We start from the raw sequence: 27,179 nt of genomic DNA on the forward strand, positions 1-27,179 counted from the left end.
TTCGTATTCAGAATGCAATTCGATATGTCTGATGTGCTCTAATGTCCCACAATAAATACTGTCCAAACGCTCATACCCCAGCCCTTAAGTCGTTGAAAATGTCAGATACATCAGTAATGAATGCCAATAATAACTTTGCACCATCTATCATGAGTTCATTTATGAACTGAAATTGTCAGGTTTTGTTCTGGGCCGGTATTTTTCCCTGGATGCAGTAGCTCAGAGCAAAACAAAACCCTCCAATATCACACAATGACCTTCAAACAAATGCTGCAAAGTTATTACTGTCTAAATAATAAGGTAAATACCTTTTCCCTTTTCAATGAAAACTATTTACAACTCTGATCCATCCACTGCACTCAAAAACTCAAAATCTCTATAGAGGCCGTCAGCCTTTCGCCATCTTGTGGGTACAAATGATACGCGTGTTCATGCGTCTGATACTACGCGCAGGTCGCAGCTTGCCACGCAGTTGTTACCACGCATCAACGCGATGATTTTGCTGTTCACGCATGGAGATCGAACGACCATCGCAAGGTGTTCCCACAAGATGGCGGCATATGACGTCACGCTGACGGCCTCTATTATGAGGGAGATTTATGGTAGCGATAAAGGTGCCAACTGGAAGATCTTCCATTGTGGCAATTGATCTTTTCGGTCATAAGCCTTTGAGAGAACACCTGAGAACTTGTCATTTTACATCATGCCGACTTGCAATGCGCAGTAACGATGTTCGATGATCGGCGCAGATCGGCGTGACAACATCTCAGGTGTACTCGCAAAGGCTTATGGGATGATGACTTTAAAATCACATGACCGACATCTCACCTTTACTCCTGACAGCATGACCGTCACATGATGAAAGGAAGGTAACAGGAAAGCACGCACTGTACAGCCATCACGAACATGCTCTACAACGGCTGAAATAATAACATATATAACAATATAAATGTCAATGCTGGCTGTATGTACAGTTATACATTGTTTGGCTTAAAATTGGCAAAGTCTGATAACAAGTCTGAAACCCAAAATTTCGACAAAAGTCTATTCATTAGGAAGCTGACCCCTCCCTCCCTGAAATGCAAGTATGAAATGTTGAAAATTCCAACCCAAAAGGCAACTTTGACGGATATTTTTACTACTTTTTTCAAACGTAATCAGACTTTTTAGCTCCAAACAAATTGAATTTTGCTCATAGGACCTCAAACTTTTGGTTTGTTACTTTGTTCCCAATAGAACGGCATGCCTTTACCAATGGAGATCGATTCAAATTAGGTCAATGGCCTGAGCTTTCAATCCTATACAGGATTTTTACAAAAGGCACTCTGTCTTTGGAGAAAGATCCTGCTAGGATTGAAAGCTCAGACCATTCACCAAATTTCAATTTACCTACATAGGCTATTTTTGTGGATAAGCAGTTTCCAACAGTTCCTTTTAAGGCCAGAGTAAGGCCAAATAAAAAATAAAACATGTTTCACGTCCCCTCCCGCTTCCTTTTTTGAGGGTTCTTCAATTTTATTTTTATTTTTTGAAAATCAGTAATAGCTTTTCAAAAAATATGTCTAGGAAGTAGAGATGCTTTCTATAGCCTTGCTAATATACTGAGAAACACTTTTATAAGGTTTTGTGATAGTTAGAGGGGCCTATCTCTCAGAACAACAAATAAAAGAAGCCTCCTCCTTTTTCCAGGCATTATTGCATACGCTAAAACAGCTCTAATTATGGGTATTTACACCGATTTTGCGATAAAAAATAAAAAATAAAAAGCCCCCTCTTCCTCCTTTTTTTCAAAACCCGGACGTGAAACATGTTTTTTATTTTACTTGGCCTAATAGTAGAGAACATGGACCTTTTCGAGCATCGTTATTTCTGAATTGTATGTCCAAAGTATATACAACTATACATTTTTGGAAAGGAAATGAGTCAAGGAATCCCATGGTGACGTCAGATTTGTTCAAAAAAATCACAAAAAGTCACTTTTTTACCCAATTTTTTTGTGACAACTTAGAAAAAACTTAGGGAAGGTTTTTTTTTTTTTTGAAATTTGTCTCTTTTTTCGAAATAACATGTGAAAAAAGCCATTTTGTCACTCTATTAAGCTAAAAATTGCACATAATGGTGTATATTTTTGTTCAAAACAAATATTTTAAAAAAATGAGAAAACCTTCCCTAGACTTAAAGGATAGTGCAAAAAGTTTACATTTTGCTTGCATATTTTTCGAGTTATCTTATCACAAAAATCACACAATATTGTCATATTGAGAAATCAATGTTTTAGTAAAAAAACATCAAAATTATGCACAAAACGTCCTTATATTTTAAGACGGTAAGACTTTCACGCTTGTAAAAGCTGTATCTGGTGCATGGTCTAAATATGCATCTTTTTGCACCAATGAATCTCTAATGTCTGCTTTTAGTGCACCAAAATACAAAATAATTAAAAAATCTAAGTGGCATTTTGACTGCAAATTTTTGTTTTGTTTACACCACATTTGCTGGCATTAACAATATACCGAATGTGCCTTGACTGCGTTGGACATACGCGCAGAGTTGCGCCGCGTCACGCAACACGAATCGTGTGCATAATCACAATATTTCACATGAAATCGCGCATTTCTGACTCATTATTTCCCGCCAATTTACAAAGCTGTCTTGAGCCATGTGACTTTTTAGACTTGAAAAGAGTGAAATAAATCAAGCAAAAATATGTTAAAAAGCATTGTAGGAATGCCTTTAAGCCTCCTCTGCTAATTGGGCATACAATAAAGAAATGATTTGACAGAAAAACCTTAAAAACCTACCTTCCACTGGTTTTTGATGCAGGGAATCCACAAAGTTCCTTGGGTTCTCCACGCTCCATTTAATGTCACGCTGCATGTTGGGGTCATTCTCCTTGGCCCATTTTCCCTTGCCAGCAGCCTTTGCTGCATCCTCCAAGTCATTCAAACGTGTCTGGTCACTGAATACACCAATGGCAATAACAAAATGAGAACATAGGTGAAAAGAGATTAGGCACCACAAACTAATTTGTTTCATCTTTGGATCGACCGACGATGGTGCTTCGATGCTTCTTATTAATGAACTAGTAACTAATTAATCAGAATTGATGCTAAATGTATACTTTTCAATATCAAACCTGGCAAAGATTTATATGTTATTACAATTAATAATGGTCAATTAATTAATTTCATATATAATAAGGAACAACCAAACATCGATGGTTGATCGAAAGATCAAACTAATTTGTTTCTAACTTTCTATTGCCTTATTTACAATTGATAGCTCAGAAATGGCTGCAATTGTGATTTCAAGCAGTTGGTGCCACAACTGTTTTTTTTTAATTGAAATGTTTTTTATCTTCAGGCAGAGCTAGTGTCTACCTATCAAACAACTGAACTACTAGAATTTCAAACCCTAACCCTAAATTCAACCCTCTTCAAATTGCTGTGCATGTACAACTTAATTCAAACTAAGCACAATCTGTATCCATTGTTTTCAAATAATCAGAATGTTAGTGTAGCCCCACAGCAGCTGATAGGTGTATCCCATCATGCTCTGCACTACCATAGCAGAACTGCACATGCCATAGAAAGTGTACACAAAATCCAGTGTGCGATTTATACGGGTGCACGCATGCACGTGTGCATGCAGTTTTTTTGTGTGCATGTAACATTTTTGACATACATGCACATGGTGCATGCATTATTTTCGTCAGTAAGCTTATTGAAAATCAGGTAATCTAAAGGAATGAATCTAAAATGATGAAACTGTTGAGATAATAAAGTCATGAAAAATAATAAATATTAATTTTCGTCAATCCAAAAGCATTATTTATGTACCTAAGTTTGCGTTGTGGGTCTGTCTGATCTTGATGGGCCATGATCCCATCCCCCGATCCCCGTGAGCTATCCGGCTGATGCAATAATTGCGCTTGTAAACAAAATGGGAAAACACCTTCTTGGTTATTTTTAGACCTAGTCTTGATCGCATTCGTACGTTCTTTCCATAAAAATTGCGATTGCGAAAAAGACGACTGAAGAGACTAGGTATTTAATACGTCATTTATATCGCGCAAGTGCAGTAAAAACGAAGCCTCAGACTCCTTTACAAGTTCGATTTATCTGGGACGCAACGATGTATAATGACAAAAGCGAAATATTGTTATGTGTAAGAGACCGTGGGGCCTCGCAATTGCCTCAATTCACGATACCCTCCGGGCACAATTGATGAATCACAAATAGCACGTGTGACTGTGAGCACAAATCAAGGTTATTGACCGAGTCGGCGAAAACTTTTTCATTTGAATAATAATACCAGGATAATAATGCCGCAGGGAAAGAAACAACAACAAACTCTGTTTACGCTGTGGACAGGAGGAAAGTCAAAGAAAACGGGAAGTGAAGAAAAGGGACATGATGATGCTGAAACTGCCGATAAATCGGATAAGCTTATTTCGGAAGATATTTCAGTGCCAGGGGAGAGTGATCATGGAGACTCGCAATCTGGCGCTGGCACTGACCGCGAACCTGAAACAAGTGAACGGGCCGAAGGAGAAAATACAGGCGAGGCTAACGCGGCATCAGTTGATCGCCCTAGCGCAAGCAGTAGCACCAAAAAGGCTGCAAGTACAAGTGGAAGTAGCAGTGGAAAACCCCCGGGAAAAACAAAAACATACCATTTCCAAACAGTGTGGAGGATGGGTAATTCATGGCTTGAGTACGACGCGGCTGCTAAGAAAATGTACTGTACTGTGTGTCAAAAATTTGATAAAACCGGTAAGCGTAATGCATTCAAAGACGAAGGATGTGGAAGCTTTAGGTATTCAGTTGTCAATGCCCACAAAGAGAGTGCTGCTCACGAGGCTGCAATGGGTGCTTTTGAATCCTCAAAACTACCAACGGAAGAAAAACCTCTTCATAAGGCCGCAATTAAGATAAATAATAAGGAAATGGAGAAATTGAAAATTTTCTTCACAAGTAGCTTCTACATAGCCCAATTTAACAAACCCTATAGAGATTTTGACAATTTAATAGGGCTTCAGGTGCACAACTTTGCAAGAAATGAAGAGCATAAATATAAAACGTACCGTACAGACAAGAAATGCAAGGAGTTCATTGACAGTATTGCTGCAGAAATAGTTGAAAATACAGTAACAAACAAACTTAATAGCAACAGTTTCATAAGTATCTTAGCAGACGGAAGCACAGATTTAGGGAACACCGAACAAGAGATTGTCTACATCACTATGCTTCAAGATGGGAAACCAGTGACTCAATATGTAACCATGACATCTGTAAGAAGTGCAAATGCAGAAAACCTTGCCAAAGCTCTCAAAAACACACTGCAAGATAAACTAAAACTGGGAGATAACTGGCCCAACAATGTCATGGCCTGCTGTTTCGATGGTGCCGCAGTGATGATGGGGCACGTTTCAGGAGTTGCCACGAACCTAATGAAAGATGCCCCACACTTAATTCGCATTCACTGTTGTGCACATCGCCTTGAACTTGCGATTAAAGATACGCTCAAATTAGATGAAATTGAAGCGATAGATGATGTTCTTAACCATGCATACAGACATTACAAACTTTCAAGGGTCAATTGGGAAGGTCTCCAAGATACTGGAACAGCTTTGAAGAAGACAGTGAAGCGCCCTGTCAGAGTTAATGGAACACGCTGGCTGGCACACCATCATCGAGCTGCAGAAGCTGTGGACAACAACTGGTCATGCATGGTTGTCAACCTTGAGCACCAAATGCAGACAGAGAAAGCAGAAAGAAGAGAAAAGGCAGAGACATTACTTAACAAACTTAGAGCAATTGAGTTTGTGCTAATGTTCAACTTCTTCCTATGTTATCTTGCAATCATGAAAGGAATGTCACTGGTGCTGCAAAAAAACAATGTAACCGTTGATCAAGTGGTGGACACCATCAGCTCTGTCTCAACAAGACTTAAACAGCTGAAAGAAAAGAATCTGGAAAATGTGTTGATGAAAGACGTAGTAGTAACTGAGGAAGACGGGTTAAGTTTCAGAGGTGAAATCATCGGTAGAAGTACTTCAAACAGGGAAACAAGGAGTGACAAGGAAAACAAGGCAGAAGAAATTAAGAGAAAAGTCATGGAAACTGCTAAGAAAATAGTTGATGGAACAATACAAAACATAGATGAACGATTTGGTTCATTAGTTGACAATGACATAATTAAAGCAGCTGCCATTGCCAATGTCCACAACTGGCCTAGTGAAGCACAAGCACTGAATGAATATGGTGAAGATGAAGTGGAGAAGCTCTACATGCATTTTGAAGGACCTTTGAAGAGACAGAACATAGACTTGAACCAAGCTAAAGTACAATGGATAGAATTGAAAACGCGGGTAGCAAGAAAAAGAAAACTTGAAAAGACAGCAGCAGCAAATGCACAAGCACAACAGAAAAAGCAGAAATCCACCAAGCCAAAATCCTCTTCTATGCAGATATGGGAGGATATCCTAACTGATCCACAGCTTAAAGACCACTTTAAGCATATCCTTACAATCATTGAGATCATTCTCATTTTGCCTGTGCACACCAGCAATCTAGAGCGGGGATTCAGCCAAATGAATCTGATAAAAACTGAGAAACGTACTCATCTTACTACAGAATCCCTCAACTCACTCCTTACAGTGAAACTCAGTGGGTTGGATTATGGAAGTTATGATCCAGTTGGGGCCATTATCAGGTGGTGGAAGCATTCAGACTCTCATTCACAGACAGTGCCTGTGAAGCGAAGGCCTACTGTGCAACCTTATGGACCAAGGAAAAAACTGAAGGAAAGCGAGGGCCTTCATGTCACAGGCCCGTTGACAAGTGAGACTTCAGTCACTACAATAAATGACATTGATGAAGAAGAGCCAGAGGACAAGTCGGAGTCAGAACAAGACTCTGATTATGACATACCAGCAGCAGCTTCTTCCAGCAGTGATAAAGCCAAAGGTGTTGCTGCACTCGCAAAATCTTATGAACTAGATTCGGACTCTGATAGTGATATTGGATGGGAGTCGGAGGAGGATGTGATCAGCGACAGTGAGTCTGAGGCGTCGGAGTTGGACAACTAACTTAAGATCAACAAGCTTCAGGGGGTACAGCACATTCAATGGGTGAGTAAAACTTGTTATTTTTCTCGATATCTTTAAGTTTTATTTTGACATAAAACTTGATAAAAATGTGGTGCATGTAAAATTTTGGTGTGCATGTAGATTTTCTGATTTACATGCACCATGTGCATGCAATTTTTTTTTTCTAAATCGCACACTGACAAAATCCCTCACTTCAACTTTCAATTACTCGCTTATATCTGGGGAGCTTAGACTTTTGTTTGAAAAAATATGATCTCTGAAGTATTGTGAAACTATCCATAGCTCCCAATATCTAAGCGGCTCTTGTTTATATTTTGTATACATTTGCTATGGAGCAAGCAGATAGACTGCAATGCATGATGGGATACTCCATTTAGCTGCTGTGGTGTAGCCCATTTGGCTTCCTTGAGACAGCAGGGCCTGTGTGATACACGTGCGATCAAAGGGGCGTATCTGTAGGGCAGTCACTTCGCTCGCTAAAAGATGCACCGCCTTGGATCGCACGTGTATCACACACAGACGTCTTTGGGAAGCCAATTGGACTAATTATAGTACCCTTTTAGGTAAGGCAGAGTAATTGAACTTATTGAAGATGCTATAAAGTTGTACAATTTTGAGCTTTAGAATATAATGAAAGTTTTAAGGGGCCAAGTTAAGCCTCAACACATGTGCTACTTACTCGCTGGGTTTGATGCCTCCCCTCCTAACTTCTACTAGTCCTTCTGATACAATAGATTCTGTGATGTTCTCTCCACTTGTATCTGGGTGAAGGGTAATAATTAGTCTATGTTAATTATACATCTTGTTAGAAGGACAGCAACACATGACTCACACACCTACCAATACTTGTCAAAGATTTGCAAACTTTTTCCTATCTAATCAAGGACCTTGTACACAAGTCTTAAGTTAACTCCAAACCATAGCCCCATCAGACTTTCTACTATTATCAACATAAACTTGTCAGAACCCAAGCAAACTAGTATCCAGTATACTTGTTTCTTAAGTCCCATGTTTTGAGTCCTTAGGCCTAAAAAAAAGATTTGATTGCCCTATCCCGACCGAACCAGAAAATAAAAAAATCACAGTCACACCTTTTTTTTTCCAATTGGAAATCTAGCTTTTTTAACATTTCGATGGAGTTCTCAGCACTAAATATTGGTGAAATGTAGATCTCATACTCGGCAGTGGGGTTTGACCCCCACCCTTTTTATTTTACCCCCACCCTTTTTACTGAGGCACCCTTTATACTGAAAATTCCTGACCCCCACGCTTTTTACTGAGGCACCCTTTATACTGAAAATTCCTGACCCCACCACTTTTTGTATCCATTGATGAAGTCACACGCAATTCAAGTAAATCAAGTATGCAATTCTGCACCTATTTCACATGTGCTAGTCCGATGTTTTTCTCTCCATGAAGTTGATACATTATGTGAACAATGCAAATTTTATGTGAAAAGCTACTACTGTACTGTACAATAAACATTTTAATGCATAACTGTACTTTTTTGGCGTCCAAATGTTGTTCTTGTCATGAACTGATTCGTTTCTCGCGTGCGCTCTGTGACTTATATCCTACCCTTCTTCGCTCAATCAATTATGCATATGATTAATGACGTCACTCATACATACGATCGATGTAAAGAATTAACTACCACACATCGTAACACGACAAGGAAAAAAACCGGACATTTGCATATCACGGAAGGGCTTCCGGGGAGGATATTGTGGTGGTCTGGACTCACGTAAACAGGCGCTGGGCCTGCATCAAATGTAATTTTATCTTGCGCAGGTTTGGCGATTTTTCTTGGAATTATGATTGTTTTAACATTCAATAACTAGAATTACGCGGTTCGTAATTAAGGTGGCCCCCACATATATACACCACACGAGGCCACCATATACTATCACAATACCAAGTTTGAAGTTGATTGGTGATTGCGTTTAAGCTGGAGAGTGGAGAATGGAAATAAAGGCAAAATATGCAAATGAGCTCATTAATATTCATCAATATGCAACTAATGCGACACAAAAGTATACAGCACATGAGGCCACCATATACTATCACCGTACCAAGTTTGAAATTGATCGGTGATTGCGTTTGTGCTGCAGAGTGGATTAATGACAATGTAGGCAAAATATGCTAATGAGCTCATTATTCATAAATATGCAAATAATGCAACACAAAACTATACAGCACATGAGGCCACCATACCCTACCTCTGTACCAAGTTTGAAGTTGATCGGTGATACCGTTTAAGCTGGAGAGTGGATTAATGAATTTGCTTCCGCCTGGCCAAACAAACAAAGAAACAAACAAGGGAACAGGCAAACAACCATCTGGATGATAACATAAGCCCCACATATATGTGGGGGCCAAAAAATATACTGTAAGCTGAAACAAGCCCATGCTTTTTATTTAATTCCCACGCTTTATACCATTCCACGCTTTTTACCCAAAAAGTTTAAACCTCCACGCTTTTACCAATTTTCAGAATTTCGAACCGGCACGCATTAAAAAGCGTGGACTGCCGAGTATGGATCTTAAAAGGTGTAGACCCAATATATTCATCTATGTCAATGAATGTTGTAGGCCTATATTTAAACAAATGTATGACTGTAAGTTCATGCAGCATGTACATTCTGTTAAAGTTGCCTTGGTGTTACTGACCAAGACCAAGAACTGTTTGCTGAAAGTCTTCAAATTAGCTAGAATTAATAACTGTAAGAGTTTCTCATTGACCAAATGGTCCATAGCAACTCTGTAGATACCATGGAATACTTTGTGATCTTTAAAAAAGAAAGAAAAAAAAGATTGACCTACCGACCCAAATAAATTTTGAGCTGAAAGGGTAAACAGACCTTTTATTTTTTTGGCCTTATCATCCTGTCACTTTCTTATACATGTATGAAAATGACTACTTTTCACAATTGCTATACACCTTTAGTGGCCTGTTTGGATCACATATATTGGGACATTGGATCAGATCACATCACATTGTGAATACTCTCAATTATCTCTGGGAATCATAAAACAAGAGATTAAATTCAATTTAGTCGACCAGATTATTCCAACATACCTTGGAGCAACCAACATTGCGGTCACTACCACTGACCTTCAGCTGGGCTGTGATGAGCAGTTGCTCCAAGGTATGTTGGAATAAGGGAGGACAGCCAAAATGGCTCACTGAGCTCAGCCAAGCTTCGCTGCCTTCAGTAACGCATTCTAGCAAAGGGGTACTTTTAGCAAAGCCCAAACCCATAAAAGCCTGTAGAAAATTAGCAGGCTTAAGGAAATTGATTATGGTTGTGTCATCGACCCGTGTTTATAATCCTGCTACTTTCTGACTGTGTATACTCAGAGGTTGATTAAATGTAAGCCCAGAATACATTGCAGCCACTGACAGCATGTTTGAGAAACACATGGTTATTTTCAGAAAACATCACGCTGGGCTCCTGCTGTGCATGGTCAAGGTTGTTATACAACAAGATAAGCTATGTGTCTGCATGCATGCATGTGCAAGAAAACTTTGCTGGTTCCACCTCCTTTTCCCAAGCATATAAAATATCTCAAATTGTTTTAAAAACACACGACTTTTTAACTTTCTTGGTAGCAATGTATCAACAAACATTAGGCTAATGAAAGTCAATGTTATGTTTAGCGTAACATTTTTTTCAAACCACAATGAGGCAACTTTTTCATTATTCATTATTCATTATTTTGCAACGTTTCATTAATTACAAAATAGCAGCCACTTCATCAACACTTGTCGTACTATATACCCTCCAATATTCTATTAAAACAACTCTAATCAACAGTAGGCCTTTTTTGAAGGCATATGAACCAACACATTTGTATTAAAAATATTTTTCACCATCCAGGTATTTATACCAGCTTTCTTACCAGTTAAAAGACCATAAATTGTTAAATGACTGTCCACATTATTGGTCCCAAACCAGTCCTCCTTGGGGTAATGGCCAATTATAGTTCAATTTGATAACAGAATCTTGTTTTTAGTTCTTTTTTATGTTGGAATAGGTTGATTTATCATTGGCATTTGTGCTTGTGTCCCCACTGGAAACTAATTGTGTACAAAATACAAAATAATGAACTGTTTTGGGATTTTGGCATCACAAACGCTGCCAGAAAATCCAAACGCTGGGCGGGTGACGCTAAACATAACATTGACTTTCATTAGCCTTACCCGTACCCAATTACCAATTCAAAACATAAAAGTCGCGATGAATATTCCATCAAAACTACTGGTTCTTATTTTGCACATAAATTTGAATGTGAAATGGTGTTGAAATGGCTCCTTTATTACATTGCACCTAATATCATACTGCATGCTGGGATTACATTGAATCAACCTCTGGTGTATACTGTTCGCTTGTTAGTATCAAAGGCTCTAGCAAAGCTGAACCGTCACTCAGTGAAGGCAGCAAAGCTTGGCCGAGCTCAGCAAACCATTTTGGCTGTACTCCCTAATCTGGTTGACTAGATTGAATTTAATATCTCGTATCACATCACATTAAACTTTTAATAACCTGCTCCATGGAAAGAAAATAGTAAGTGAATTTCAAACAAAACAAAAAATGGCGATTACCTTTGCCCATGTAAATGCATCCATAAGCTCTGCCACTCCCTGGTGCTGTGTACTCGATGGTAAATGCAACCTCTTTACCTATCAGCTTCTTCCTCAAGAATTCTCTTGCTTGCCAGGCATAAGGCTGTAGAGATAAGGCAATTCATATTATAGGTTTAATTAGGCCTAGGCAAAGAAGTAAAAAACAAGATCCAAAATATCAAAAAGCCAGAAAAGCGCGATTCCCCCAAAAATGGCACAAAATCTTTCAAAACGCAAAAAAAAAAAATTTCTTCATATTTTTATATACTTCTCAAGACCTGTTTAAAATTTGATGGTTCAAAACTGTACTTTCACAAAGATAATTACCGTAATAATACAATAATTACTTGACAATGGCAATTAATCATTACACGACAAAACTGTCAGGAAGTGGCACAAATAAAATGTCAGTATTATTGTGAAATCTGACAAAGGAAATTAACTACCGTACTGATGTCCCTATGTGTTAATGATTTAAGGGAAATATGCTATTCTCAGTTATATGACTGACAATCCTGGCATACATTGGAAGAGTCCATCAATTGGGTTACACATACTCAGGGGTAGCACTAGGTTTTAAAACCAGGGGTTCTCAGAACCCCTGAACCCCCTGAAAGTGTTAAAAATATGCGCTCAAATCCTAAAATGAGGGGTTCTCTAATCTGTCAAGTATTGAATGTACCGTTTTAATATATCAGTATCAGATTTTGTGATTTTGGTTACAATGAAAAATGATGTGTTACCTGTACCATAGTTAAGCAAGGCCCAGCAAAAAACACAATCGCACGCTTTTCATGCCGCGATTCTCGCTATTAACCAACTATCGCACTTTTTAAGAAAGTTCCCAAGCAGTGTACTTTAATAAAAGTGTTGCTTTATGCCATAAAAGTTCGCCGAATTCCATAAAACGCAGTTCAACTTCGGCCATGTCGGCAAAGTGCAGAATGCAACACCATTGCAAGCACATGGAAGCTATGCTTTACTCAATAAAAAATGACATTTCATTGCAAATGAGTTCAAGTTTAGGTCAAATATCATGATATTTACTGAATTCCTGGAGTATTTTGACTATAAAACATAATTCAAGGGCAATTTTTTGTCATTTTTTTCTTCTACGGCCGATATCCTTGCGTCGTATTTCACCGATGACATATCTCTACACACCACCTGCCAAGCATTTCTTTCCGATCCCTAGAATTAGAAATTACCAACTCACGTACGTGTCATCATTCAGTACTGCAATAACTCATCAGCAGTGATTCTAGACAATATCGCAATCTGTGTAAATATGCCGGCGATGTGTATTTTATTTCTATTTTTAATTTATGTTACAATGCTACGGCGACTTCACTTGAACATTTATGTTACATTGCATTTTATGTTACATAATTTCTGGACGGGCCGTAAATATTGGAGATCGAAGCTTTTATTTTCTTTCACATGTTTTCATTTTTCTGCGCGCATGAAAACCCCTGAACTGGTATGCAAAAATGAATATATACTCAAACTTCAAAATATGCGCTATGCACGCAGAGAAGCGCATGGTTAGCGCGACCCTGCACATACTTATGGTTATTCTATAAAACATACCTCATCTTTTGTTTCCACTGATCCCTCTACATTTGGATTAGCTCTTCTTGCTAGCCTGGGAGCTGTGACGTTGGACAGACACACCTGTTTCTCTGGAGGCGGACCTCCTCTTGGCTGACCTCTTATTATCACTGCATCTCCAGATAAAACCTGAAAGAGTTGTAAGATGTAAAACTGTCAAAAACATTTCAAATAAGGTTGAAGAAAACTATATTACAGTGTTGAAAAACAAATTGTAAGTTTTATATTAAATTTAAAAAAAATAAAAAACATAAATAAATTAATAAACATAAGAGAAAGAAAGAAAGAAAGAACCTTTCTTGTATTTAATTTCCCACATACTTTACAGGGTTCATCTAACGAAAAAATTTTTGCATAGCAAAAATTGCTATGCAATAATGCAACATGTGCTTTGTAGAGCAATTCCCAAACTTTGCATAGCAATTTTCAAGGCAGTAGTACCACATTACCAACATGTTTTTTTTTCAAATATTTAATTACTTGAATGTTTATGGAGTCATGGATGAGACTAATGAGTTTTAACGAGTTTATTAAACTTTAAATGGAATGTCAAATTAAACAGCTGCAAAAAAGATGTTTTATCATGTGCCAAGTCAAAAAAACACACTGAAATTTGGGTAAAAAAAAAAAAAGGAATTCCTATTAGGCACTTGAAACTTGATTCTGAGTTTAGCGTCCACCGCCCGCATTATGAATTTTGTGCTGCGTTTGAAATGTAAAATCTGAAAATAATTCATTATTTTGCCAATTACTACTAAACCAGAAAGAAAATTTGTTCTGCAAAATTTTTAAACCCCTTTTTTGTATTTGAACACTTCAAAAACTATAGAAAGCCTGGAGAACTATTTGATGAATCCATCTAAATATTTTAGCATTAAAAATATACAGGTTTTTGACCCTTGCTCTATCCAATTGGGATACCAGGGTAGACTAGAAATCAACCTAGCCAAAATGTTTTTACCAGATTGTTGATGTTGTAAATAATTTAACTAGAAAAGACCTAGTTTTGACAAATTGATGCAAAAAAATTATTTCATAATGTTCTGCATGATTGTTATTTTTGTATTTAATGAGTCAATCCCCCTCACCCCCCCATTTTTCCCCTATCCTTAAATGTATACGGAGAGGTTAGTACAAATTGGAGTGAAGAAGACTGGCATGGTATACTTCAGAATACATTTAGTTTGTTTTAAAAAATGAAAAACAAAAAGCAAGATAATTATACTTTTATGTTTATGTAGGTATGCCAGGCAAACCTTAGTTAACACATTAGTTAGTCAGCGAAATTCGCCTAGACCGGGGACCAAACACAATACATATTTGCATAGAAATTTCAATTTTTTTCAAGAACAGGTCGGTCAAGGAAACCTACATAAATATGTTTTCTATACTTCACTTGACCCAAATATATGATTTTTTATGGTGATGAGACACTCACACATGGAATTTTAGAGGGATTTTGATAGCAGTTCCATTAAAAAAAGCTGCTATCATCATGAGACTAAGATCTAGATAGAAACACCCCCGTATTAAATGCTGTTTTGGGGAATTTTGCTAGCAGAATCTTTTTGATGAAAGTCGATCTTTGAAAAGATGTAACTTTGCCACGGAAAGTGCTATGACAAAAAGGTTTTCAGTTTTGGCTTTCTTTACTCAGTCTCAAGGGGTTTAATTTGATATATAAAATGATGCAGTTTGATGGCAAATTTAAATTCACCTGGCATACTAGTTTATGTGTGTTTGCTGGCGATACCCAATTAGAATGAACAAAAGCGCTTAAGCATTGTTAAAAGGCCGCTGATAATGAAACCTTGAAAATAATGAATAATGAATAATGAAATAGTTGCCTCATTATGAGCTGAAAAAAATGGGACGCTAAACTCAACATCAAGTTTCAATAATACAATAGCCTTAAGGGGGTACTACACCCCTGGCCAATTTTGTGCCTATTTTTGCATTTTTCTCAACATTTATAGCACATCAAGTGGTGACAGGTAAGATATGTATATTATAGGGCAGGGTTCCCGTTAAGGTTTTAAAAATGTGCGTCCGTAATGACGCAAGTTTGCTGACGAGGTTGCAAAAACTTGCGTCCAGACAGATTTTTGTGCGTCCATCTGAAATTCTCAATTATGACGATACACACGTACCCCGGGTCTACACCTCATCAAATGTCGATTGTTAAAAAAAAAAAAAGTGCATTTTCGCCGTGATATTCCATCTCCATTCGCTATGATAATTTTTCTCATTTCTGTGTCAGTTTTGGTCCAAACGTGGTCAAAAACAGGTGCAAAAACATGAGCAAAGTCTGTCAATCTTGAGCAATTTTCGTTCAGTACTTTCACTTCCGCATTTCTGTTTTTAAATTAACGTGCTGTTGATGCTACAAAAACTAAAACACGCTGCCACAAATAATACGAAAAAGGGTTATCATTTGGATTTTGTTTTAAAATTGCTTTTATTCATCGTAACAATAATACTAATAAAGGAAACCTAGATTATTTATGAGAAAATCAATTAAAAATATTAAAAATTGAATATTGTCAGGTTGTGATAAATAAATAAATAAACATTAACTGCACGTGCTTGCATGTAAACAAATCAATCGGTACTTCCCCAGGCCATGCATAGCGATCGTTCGGAAAGCATGCAAAAAGTGCACGATTTCCTGACGTTGCATTTACAAATATTGCAGAATTTACTTCAATTCTCAGCAGGTGGGTCAAAATTTTGGGGCTTTTATTATCTTAAAATATAAAAGAATAAAATTTCTTATCTAATCAATTAATGATAACATTTCGAAGTTTTGCCTGCGTCCACATGTATGTTACATGGACGCAAAATACTTGATTAGCCATGTGAACTTGCGTCCAAATTTGTAAAATACGCGTCTGGACGCAATGACGCACACTAACGGGAAGCCTGTTATAGGGGCAAGGACTACAACTACTGCACTGAAAATTTTATTTCAGCACAGACAACAGTTGTGGAGTTACAGTCAAAAATGAGGGAAAACCAATATTTGATCAATAAACCAATAACTACTTGCCTTGAGTTGCTGAATTTTCAGTGCAGTAGTTGTAGTCCTTGCCCCTATAATATACATATCTTACTTGTCATCAATGGGCAATAATTTTTGAGAAAAATGCAAAAATAGGCACAAAATTGGCCAGGGGTGTAGTACCCCCTTAAAAAAAGATGATTCTCATGCTGGATCAAAGTCTGAATTAAACTGGAAACCATCAGCAAGCGAATCAACTGGCCGAGTCAAGACAATTTTTTGTTTTCAATTTCATCACACTTTCTGAATCAATCTCCATGATCTCACTCAGTCTCAGTCGAGTCATGTCACCGACATCGACACCATCATCACTGCGACATGACTGACTTGAGTCTTGAGTCCAGTCATCATGGTCATAGACCTTAAGCAGCATATTTCGAGGCACGGAAAGACACCAAATTGGTGTCGTACATGACCTTTGAGTTGACATTCTTTTGTGGCGAGTGACGTCATGGATGGTCTTTCAATCATGCAATTCACGCCGAGTGTCCTTGTCCAGACAGGCGTGACTGTGCTATGCTTCGACTGTTCAGTGGTCATGAAAGAATTCAAAAGATAACCTCTGCCCCAATAATCCCGAGCTATTGTCTGAAACTGCTCCTCGGAAGATGTATCATAAGAACTCATCAAATGATAGTCATGTAACGACCAAAAGATAAATTACTGCCTATCATTGAACATGTGAAGACTGAGTTCCGCAGTCTATCTTGAGTCTTGAGTTTGGTAGACAGTTACTCGAGTACTCTCTACTACATCATAAAGTCACACACTACTTATTGAATATTAATATTATTTGATCTTACCAAACCATATGTCAGAAAAACGCACATCAGTGACCTTCCGTTTGATAAGCTTAAAGTTTTATCTGACTTGGGAACGAACACAACTCGCTCAACAGCTGGCCAAGTACGGTCAACTTTTACCTATTTTTTCTCTATCTTCTAGTCAAACTAAACACTTCTCAAACATACACCAAATAACAATTATCTTATAATTTCCTATAAAACATAAAATGTTGAAAACAAACCTGTTTAACAATTCCTAAATTAACTTGCGGTCTTGGAGCCGGTGCTGCCATCCTTGCTGATATACACACGCTGGATCTAAAAGATCTGCGATAGATTTAAGTCACGTGATCTAAGGTCAACAAGCTGCCACGAGTATAATGTCATAGTTCAAAGTTCAACATAATATTTCTTTGACACTGTAATTTTGATGTCAAAAGCAATTTTTGATAAATGAGATTTTTTTCTGTAACTTAAAATTTGTAAGCGTAAGAAAATTCAGGTATAGCTAATAAAATAAAGTGAAAAAAGAAATTAAAGAATAAACCAATCAATCAATTCAAAACTAGTGATGAGCAAAATGGATCCTACACCCCAAGGGGGGTGGCGCAGGTAAAGAATTGCTGCGAAAACTGTAGCAAAATTCAGTTAAGGCAAAAAAACCAAAAAAAACCTTGAAGAAAGTAAGTCAAGTGCTATGTTTTTTTTAATTTTTTAATTTTTTAAGGGCTGGGGTATGAACGTTTGGACGGTATTTATTTTGGGACATCAGAGCACATCAGACATATCGAATTGCATTCTGAATACGAGGAATGTCATTCTGATATCAAATAATTTTGATTTTTGAAATTCGCAATTTAATACACATTTTATGGCAAATCATTAAAATTGATATTTTTGATATTTAACAGTACTTGAAGTAAACTTTATAAATCTGATGATTTATACTTAAAGTGTATGTAGGTGGGATGAAAAGCCGACGATCAATTGAAAATTTTGACCTTTCGTATTGAAGAATGGATTTTTTTCCCAAAACACCAAAAAAAATTAGGTCTTTTGGGAAAAAAATCCATATCTTCAATATGAAAGGTCAAAATTTTCAATTGACCGTCGGCTTTTCCTCCCTGCTACATACACTTTAAGAATATATCATTAGATTTATATAATTTACTTCGAGGACTGTTATATATCAAAAATTTGAAAAATATCAAATTTTTCTAATTTGTCATAAAATTTGTATTATATTGTGATTTTCAAAAAATTAAAATTATTTGATATCAGAAAGACATGCTTCGTATACAGAATGCAATTCGATAGGTCCGAGGTCCTATCATGTCCCACAAAAAATACTGTCGAAACGCAATAAACGCTCATTTTAGATCCCTTAAGAAAATGAGCTATGCGATATGCGATTTTTTTACAGTCAAGTATGGTAAGTATGGCAAGCCACATCATTCATAAATGCGAGTTTTGCCCGCTCTACTGGTCGAGGAACCCGCTATACTGGTCGAGGAGCACGCTATACTGGTCGAGGAGCACGCTATACTGGTCGAGCAGCACGCTATACTGGTCGAGCAGCACGCTATACTGGTCGAGCAGCACGCTATACTGGTCGAGCAGCACGCTATACTGGTCGAGTTTCACCACGCCGAACGGTGAGTTTCACAACGCCGAACGGTGAGTTTTCACCACGCCGAACGGCGAGTTTTCACCACGCCGAACGGCGAGTTTTTCTGACGTCGATCTAAAATATTCACGTAGTATAATAATAATAGGCCTACACGTAGTATAATAATGTTTAAAAACAATTTTGCAATATGAAGGCAATATCGTGTTTTACAATCCACTGTTTTTGGCTCCAAAGTTGGACTCACTAGCTTACTGAAAATTGGTCGCTCTATGAAAAATGACAGGCCCTGCATGTATATATCAGGTGTTGCCCTTTGAAAATGTGACTGAGGTTCTGTTTAATGTTTAAAAATGGAAAATAAATTGGAAATATCATAAATGAAATTAAAGGAAAATTGTGCTGTTTTATTTTAAAGGTTCTGATCTCTTTTCTTTTTTGTATTAGGCCTCAGTAAATTAACGTAAAAAACGTCGATCTAAAATACTTATAGTTCACGAAAAATACTACATTATAGTATGGATTATAATAATGTTTAATAACAATTTTGGAAAACTTGTCTGCAATATTGTAACAACCCACTGTTTTAGGGGCCAAAGTTGGACTCCCTAGCTTACTGAAAATTGGTCGCTCTATACCGGTACGTAAACGGAAAAATGATAGGCCCTAAGGGTGGCGCTCGGGGCACACGTATTATTTGTATTGCTACTTGAACAATGTTCAGAATGTTGTATGAACGCAGAGGCTCCGGAAGATTTTGAATATGGGGGGGCCCAAAATTTGTGGCCTTCTCCGAGGCGCGAAACGCTGAAGGGGGTGGGTGCGGGAGGGGGTATTGCCCTCCCGCGCGAAGCGCGGAAGCTTTTGACATGCATACATTTTTACATGAATTGTACCTTACATTTTGTATTATACCCTAAAATAATGAATTTTACCTTAAAATTATGAATCTGACCCTAAAATTATGAATTTTACCTGAAAATTTATGAATTTGACCCGAAAATTATGAATTTTACCCGAAAATTTATGAATTTTACCCTAAAATTATGAATTTTACCCTAAAATTATGAATTTTACCCTAAAATTATGAATTTTACCTCAGATTATTGGGGGGCTCTAGGGTACTTGGGCCCCCCCACCAAAATTATTGAGGGGGCTGGGCCCCCAGGCCCCGGCGGTTCCGGAGCCACTGGAACGGGTTCATTCATAGGATTTCGGGCATGATCGTTGATTTATACGAGTGTTTAAGCGATCATGCCCGAAATCCTATGAATGAACCCCTAAATCACTTTGCAAATTCAATCAGTCAGGTTATTTATTAATGTTATTTATTGAAGATCGGGTTAAGTGTCAACCGAAATTTGTCCATTTTTCGTGCGCACTCTTTTGCCTTTGCCTTTAAACCCTCGGGTACTCACATGTATACGGGGATGTGCCGCCCCCCCCCCTCATGGTTTTTTAGTCTCAATGGGTTTTAGTCTCATATATTTTCCTACTTTGTTTCCCCGGATAGTACTGCAGCATTACAAGGAAAGCCGCATTCAAAGACCACAAAAAATGTTTGGTTGTAGGCTACTTGTAGGGCCTACTCCACCGACCGATCCTAATGTGCAGGGCCTACCCATAATAGGCCTATATGTAGAGCATATTACGCCTATTTCTTTTAATCCAAAAATTAAAAGAGTCTATTTTCTTTTCAAAAAAGAAAAATCAGTTTTCCCAAAAATGCGTTTTCCTTCAATAATTCAAAGCACATTCCTGACAAGCACTTTTTATTGTGTAATAAACATTTAGACCACATCAGAGATGCCCACAATTAAGAATTAAAAATAAAATAATGAAAAATCATAAAAAAGTGAAATGTATATGATGATATTATATGATGTTATATAGGCCTACACTTGAAACCAAAATAAAGAAATACTTAAAGGGCCACATAAATAAAAATCACGAGCTATCTGGTCAAGAATGATAAGAGGAATACCGGTAACTAGAAAAGAGCGGCAACATTTTTACGTTAATTTATAGGCCTAATACGAAAAAGAAAAGAGATCAGAACCTATAAAATAAAACACAGCACAATTTCCTTTAATTTCATTTATGATATTTCCAATTTATTTTCCATTTTTACAAAACAGAACTGAGTCACATTTTCAATGGGCAACACCTATTATACATGTAGGGCTGTCATTTTCATGAATCATTTTAGATAGTGAGTCAACTTTAAAAAACTGGGTTGTAAAACACGATATTGCGTTCAAAATTGTTTTAAACAAATTAAACAGCCTATTCGGCGTGGACGTCAGAAAACTCGGCGGTTCGCCGTTCGGCGTGGTGAAAACTCGGCGTTGTGAACTTTTAATTTGCGTTCGGCGTATTTTATATCGCCGTTCGGCGTGGAAATCGATAGTCAGTATAGCGTGCTGCTCGATTGCAGTACAGCGTGCTGCTCGACCAGTATAGCGTGCTGCTCGATATACTGGTCGAGGAGCCCGCTATACTGGTCGAGGAGCACGCTATACTGGTCGAGGAGCACGTTATACTGGTCGAGCAGCACGCTATACTGGTCGAGCAGCACGCTACGGTCGAGTTTCACCACGCCGAACGGCGAGTTTTTCTGACGTCGATCTAAAATATTCCCGTATTCACGTATATAATAATAATAGGCCTACACGTAGTATAATAATGTTTAAATACAATTTTGCAATATGAAGGCAATATCGTGTTTTACAACCCACTGTTTTTGGCACCAAAGTTGGACTCACTATATAGCTTACTGAAAATTGGTCGCTCTATGAAAAATGACAGGCCCTACATGTATATCAGGTGTTGCCCTTTGAAAATGTGACTGAAGTTCTGTTTAATGTGTAAAAATGGAAAATAAATTGGAAATATCATAAATGAAATTAAAGGAAAATTGTGCTGTGTTTTATAAATTAACGTAAAAATGTTCCCGCTCTTTTCTAGTTACCGGTATTCCTCTTATCATTCTTGACCAGATAGCTCGTGATTTTTATTTATGTGGCCCTTTAAGTATTTCTTTATTTCGGTTTTAAGTGTAGGCCTATATAACATCATATAATATCATCATATGCATTTCACTTTTTTATGATTTTTCATTATTTTATTTTTAATTCTTAATTGTGGGCATCCTCTCTGATATGGTCTAAATGTTTATTACACAATAAAAGTGCTTGTCAGGAATGTGCTTTGAATTATTGAAGGAAAACATTTTTTTGGGAAAACTGGATTTTTTTTTTGAAAAGAAAAAATAGACTCTAAATTTTTGGATTAAAAAACATAGGCGTAATAGGCCTACATATAGGCCTATTATGGGTCGGCCCTGCACATTAGGATCGGTCGGTGGAGTAGGCCCTACAAGTAGCCTACAACCAAACATTTTTTTGTGGTCTTTAAATGCGGCTTTCCTAGTAATGCTGCAGTATATCCGGGGAAATAAAGTAGGAAAATATATGAGACTAAAACCCATTGAGACTAAAACCATGGGCGGCACATCCCCGTATACATGTGAGTACCCGTGGGGGGGTTAAAGGGCAAAAGAGTGCGCACGAAAAATGAACAAATTTCAGAGAATACCGGTTGACACTTAACCCGATCTTCAATAAATAACATTAATAAATAACCTGACTGATTGAATTTGCAACTAACATTGAATTAGGGGTTCATTCATAGGATTTCGGGCATGATCGCTTAAACACTCGTATAAATCAACGATCATGCCCGAAATCCTATGAATGAACCCCGTTCATAACATTCTGAACATTGTTCAAGTAGCAATACAAATAATACATGCGCGTGTAGGCCTACGCAAAACTAGGAAATCGTGGATCGCGTTACAATTGGGTCAAACTCTGCGTGACGCAGCTTGTTTAAATGCCCTGTGGCTGTGTATAACGGCTTAGGCCTAAGTCCAATCAGAAACGAGAGCAAGAGAACCACGCTTTTAAAACTTCCGGGCACATTGATTCGTTTTATAAGAGATATACCGAAAAAACTAGATAAAAGACCCACCCCGAAAAAAGTTTACCAAAATTGTTTTTAAACATTATTATAATCCTACATGTAGTATTTTTTCGTGAACTGTAAGTATTTTAGATCGACGTCAGAAAAACTCGCCGTTCGGCGTGGTGAAAACTCGCCGTTCGGCGTGATGAAACTCGACCAGTATAGCGTGCTGCTCGACCATTATAGCGTGCTCCTCGACCAGTATAGCGGGCTCGCCGACCAGTATAGCGGGCTCCTCGACCAGTATAGCGGGCAAAACTCGCATTTATGAATGATGTGGCTTGCCATATAAAAAGGGTTTTTTTCAGCATAGGCCTACAGCGCTGTACCACGGTGTCCGAAAACACCAAAAATCAGGAAAAACTTACGGTATATATACTTTTCCAAGCAAAATACTTGCTTAGGGTACCAAAGTTTATCGGCAAAATAAAAAAGGGTGAAATAGGCTATGAACTAACCGCAACCCGTGAAGTAGGGCCTAAGTATAGTCCATTTGGGAAGCTAACAAACAGAGGGAGTATGGTGACTGAAAACATCAGATGCGAAAATCTCATTGCACACAAATTAATTAATACAAACAGCGTTATGCTTAAATGTAATTGCCAGAGTATGCAACTTGAAATGGGCAATTAGTGGCGGACTACGGAGAAGTCTACTCCTATACTGGGCGCGGATTCAGGGGGCCTCCCCCTCCCCCAAAAAAAAAAAAAGAGGAATGGAGAGAAGCGAAGAGAAAGAGGAGAAAAAGGAGAAAAAAAGAAGAGAAAAGGGAGAAACTGAAGGAGAAGGGAAAAGGTTAAATTGCACGTATAGTAGGCCGCATGCCTAAATCGCGTCGGGTCAAATTAGGTCTGTGATTATTTTGCTTGAAGGCGGTCATATATGCAGGGCCCGTCACATTTTGTCACCAAAGTCAGTAGGCCTATTAAGACGGACTCCGTGCTGACTTCAATTCAACATCCATGCATGCTTTAATTGCGAAACTCAAGTCTTAAAACTTCTTAGGCCTATAAAGTGTCAGTGTAACATTAAAAAGTTTACAAATTGAGTACGGGCCCTTTTTTGTTTTAAAAAGCAATGATAATAGTGTAGAAAGGATGCACCAAATGGTTTCAATTGGACCTTCATTTTGCAAAATTTCCAAAACTTCTGAGGGGGAACATCCCCCTTAGACACCCCCTGCGTATACAAACAACTGCCCGTTTTAACACCCACCAATTGATGTTCAGTTTAAACAAATAATTCATACAATAACAGCTAGTGAAAAAAGTGGCTAATTTGGCCTGTTATTTCGCAAATTTGATATTTTCGGCTTTTTCAAACTTAAAATTTTACACAATAATAATAAAAGTGCAAAAATAGCCCACCAAATTGCTTCAATCGGGTCTTCATTTTGCACAATTTTCTAGGGGCCCCATCCCCTCAGACACCCCCTGCGTGCGCAACTTTATGGGTAATACATAATTATAAATCAATAATTCAGACAATAAAAGTCAAAACTTGTCCACAAATGGCTTCAATTGGGCCGTCTTTTCGCAAATTTTAGGCTTTTTCAAACTAAAATTTTACACAATAATAGTAACAAAATGGTTCACCAAATGGCTTCAATTGGGTCTTCATTTTTCAACTTCTCAACTTCTGAGGGGGGCCGGGGGCACATCCCCCTCAGACACCCCTTCGTCGCGCAAGCGCGACGGGCCGGGATGGCCGCTGGCGGCCGGCCATTACTTACATTTTTTTCCCGAAAATACTGATTGCCCCCCTCCTTGGATCCGCCACTTACAGTTTATTACAGCCTTTAGTAGCAGTTACAACACTCTTAGAACTAGGTGGTTCTTAGCCGCCTGTTTGTAGAACCTTCAAGAGAAAATGGTTCTTTAAAACGGAAAAATGGTTCTTTCTGAATTTACCAGAACTCTTGTCAGGTCTTGATGGCTCTAGTATCTTAACCTTTCCAGAACCCCTTTTCAAGTGTTCCTGTCATCCAATCAGATTTTTTTAATATCGAACGAAAGTTAATCAGACTATAAAAACAATTTAGGGCAACAGATAACGCAATTCAATGTTTATAGCAAGGCGAAAAATCTGTTGAAAACTACCTATCCCAGTCCAATTTTTGACCAAAATGTAAGTCAAAACCTTTAAAGCCATATTATAACATTTTCATACAAAATAGATCAGCATTTCTTTGCCATAAAATGTTAGTTTTACTGTCAGATATATCCCTTTTATTTTTGAGCCGAACAACTACGGCAGAGCAAAGAAAATTGGAATTTACTACCAGCGCATATGTCGCCACTCCTTCGGTCATGTTATGGTACGGCCCTTTGTTGTGTACTGCACCGTCGCGCAACGTACTGTGTGTTCCCGGGGGGCACTTCCATGACAGATATGCATCATGTGCCTCGGGATAGACCCCCTTTTTCAAACCGGCTTGTACCCAATGACCCCCTTTTTTGTGTTATGGTCATACCTATTACCCAATGACCCCCTTTAAAAAAATTCATGTACTCAATGTACCAAATTTAGGTGGTAGGCCTATTTGTGTTCTCCTCCAGAAATAATGAGATTTTTCACATTTCCAAGGTGGCCAAGTTGTTTTTACGCAGTTTGGCACTCGTACTTAATGATACTCTTTTGGCAATCCTGTACTCAATGACCCCCATTTTACTTTGTGTTACCCCAATGACCATCCTTTTTTCAAAGTTTCATACCGAATGACCCCATTTTTATTCAGGTTGTGTACTGAATGACCCCATATTTTTGTAATTGTATATTTGACCTGAATGCCCCCTACTTTTAACATGGCCGAGGCACATCCCTGCCATTTCAGATAGGGAGTGCCTCCCCCGGGTGTGTGTTATGAACATCGTGTATGCGTTCGACTAATAATTCCATCGTAATAATAAAACGCTGATTCAGGCGTTTTATTCAAAATCTCGGATTTTGACAAAACTACAACACCTAGAGTCTTGATTTTTCAGGGTATATTGGTTTAATAAAGTACAATATAATCGTGTAAAAATATTTTTTTTTTTAAATCAGTGAGGGCGTCCACCTCAGCAAATGTTATAATATGGCTTTAATTAAGTGTTCCTCCTTACAATATTTTTCAAACTTATTGTCATTAAAGAGCGCCTCATCATGAGAATGATCAATGGCCAATTCTCTTTAAATTGCAAATCTTGTGCAAAAAGTTACTATTTTCGCCTGTTTTGTCATACGGTGCAAATTCAATGAACTATGACTTTGCTAAAAAGCGCTTAGAAATTGATATGCGTAGGACCAATTAGGCCAAGAACCTTTTTTTGGCAAGTTCTAGCCTCGGCCTAGGGGAAGGTGGGGCATAACGGAACACTTAACTTTGAGGATGCTCTGTAACGTCACCATAAGTAATATGACTGTAAACATTATATGTTCAGTTGAAGTTTGTATTTACCTTTAATATACCATTAACCAATATAACTTGAATCTTACAATTTTTTATAAAAATGAAGAAATATTTTCAACAAAAAAAACCCGTTTTGCCCCACTATCGGGGCAAAACGGAACCCCCCTATGGGGCAAAACGGCACCCTGGGTGCAAACTTATATCAGTTGTTCCATCGGTAGGCCCTAGGCCTAGTTATATGTAGGCCTATATTCAGTTACAATATTAAGTGGGCCTACCATCTCTGTGGAGTGAGTGGTTAACTTCTTATAGGCCTAGTAGGCCTATAATATGTATGACCAATATTTGATCAGAAAGAAATATTCAGTAGGCCTACCATCTCTGTGGAGTAAGTGGTTAACTTTTAATCATTAATTCTATCTGTAGGTCTAGTTATATGTCTATGTTTCAGCGAAGTGTTTACCATGTTCGAGTAGGCCCCTAGATAACGCCTACATTTCCTTGAGTGAAGAAAAGTTATGTCCAATTGGGGCAAAACGGAACCCATCTGTGGGACAAAACGCCCGGGGCAAAACGGAACCCTGTTCCGTTATGCCCCACACCTAGGGTTCCGTTTTGCCCCATACCCGATTTTTTAGAAATAGGTTGCATGCATAATACATCGTAGCATATAGGCCATGCACTTAATACAGCTCATGGCTAGTACCTTCGTGTTTACAATATACACAATTATTTGGGAATCCGATATTAATGAAGTAAAATTTCAGCGCATTAAACATCTACATATCTTACACCAGACGGGTAATAATTTTTTGACTCGATCTTGCTCGAATGTCAGTGGATTGTTTCAGATAAAAATTTTTGTTGTAAATCCTCGTAGCCATACTTGTGTTCCTCAATATAATTTGCATAGACGGCAGTATTGCGAAGGCCTATT

At 37.9% G+C, this 27,179-nt stretch overlaps 2 protein-coding genes across 2 annotated transcripts in view; one reads left to right on the plus strand and one right to left on the minus strand.

The window, feature by feature from the left end:
- Positions 1–17,547, minus strand: part of LOC140166154 (staphylococcal nuclease domain-containing protein 1-like) — a 41,022-nt gene extending 23,475 nt beyond the window's left edge. The window contains exons 1-6 of the mRNA XM_072189546.1: positions 17,441–17,547; positions 13,332–13,481; positions 11,721–11,844; positions 7,794–7,875; positions 2,802–2,959; positions 829–920 (exon numbers count right to left, since the gene is read on the minus strand). Coding sequence (XP_072045647.1) covers positions 829–920; positions 2,802–2,959; positions 7,794–7,875; positions 11,721–11,844; positions 13,332–13,481; positions 17,441–17,491 — 657 coding nt within the window. The 5' untranslated portion in view covers positions 17,492–17,547. The remainder of the gene's footprint in view (positions 1–828; positions 921–2,801; positions 2,960–7,793; positions 7,876–11,720; positions 11,845–13,331; positions 13,482–17,440) is intronic.
- LOC140165516 (zinc finger protein 862-like) lies at positions 4,325–7,093 on the plus strand. The gene has a single exon (XM_072188804.1). The coding sequence runs from the start codon at positions 4,325–4,327 to the stop codon at positions 7,091–7,093; it is 2,769 nt and encodes a 922-aa protein (XP_072044905.1).
- Positions 17,548–27,179: the final 9,632 nt, after the last annotated feature.

Source organism: Amphiura filiformis, chromosome 12 (genome assembly GCF_039555335.1).
Source record: "Amphiura filiformis chromosome 12, Afil_fr2py, whole genome shotgun sequence".
In the NCBI taxonomy this organism is placed as follows: domain Eukaryota; kingdom Metazoa; phylum Echinodermata; class Ophiuroidea; order Amphilepidida; family Amphiuridae; genus Amphiura; species Amphiura filiformis.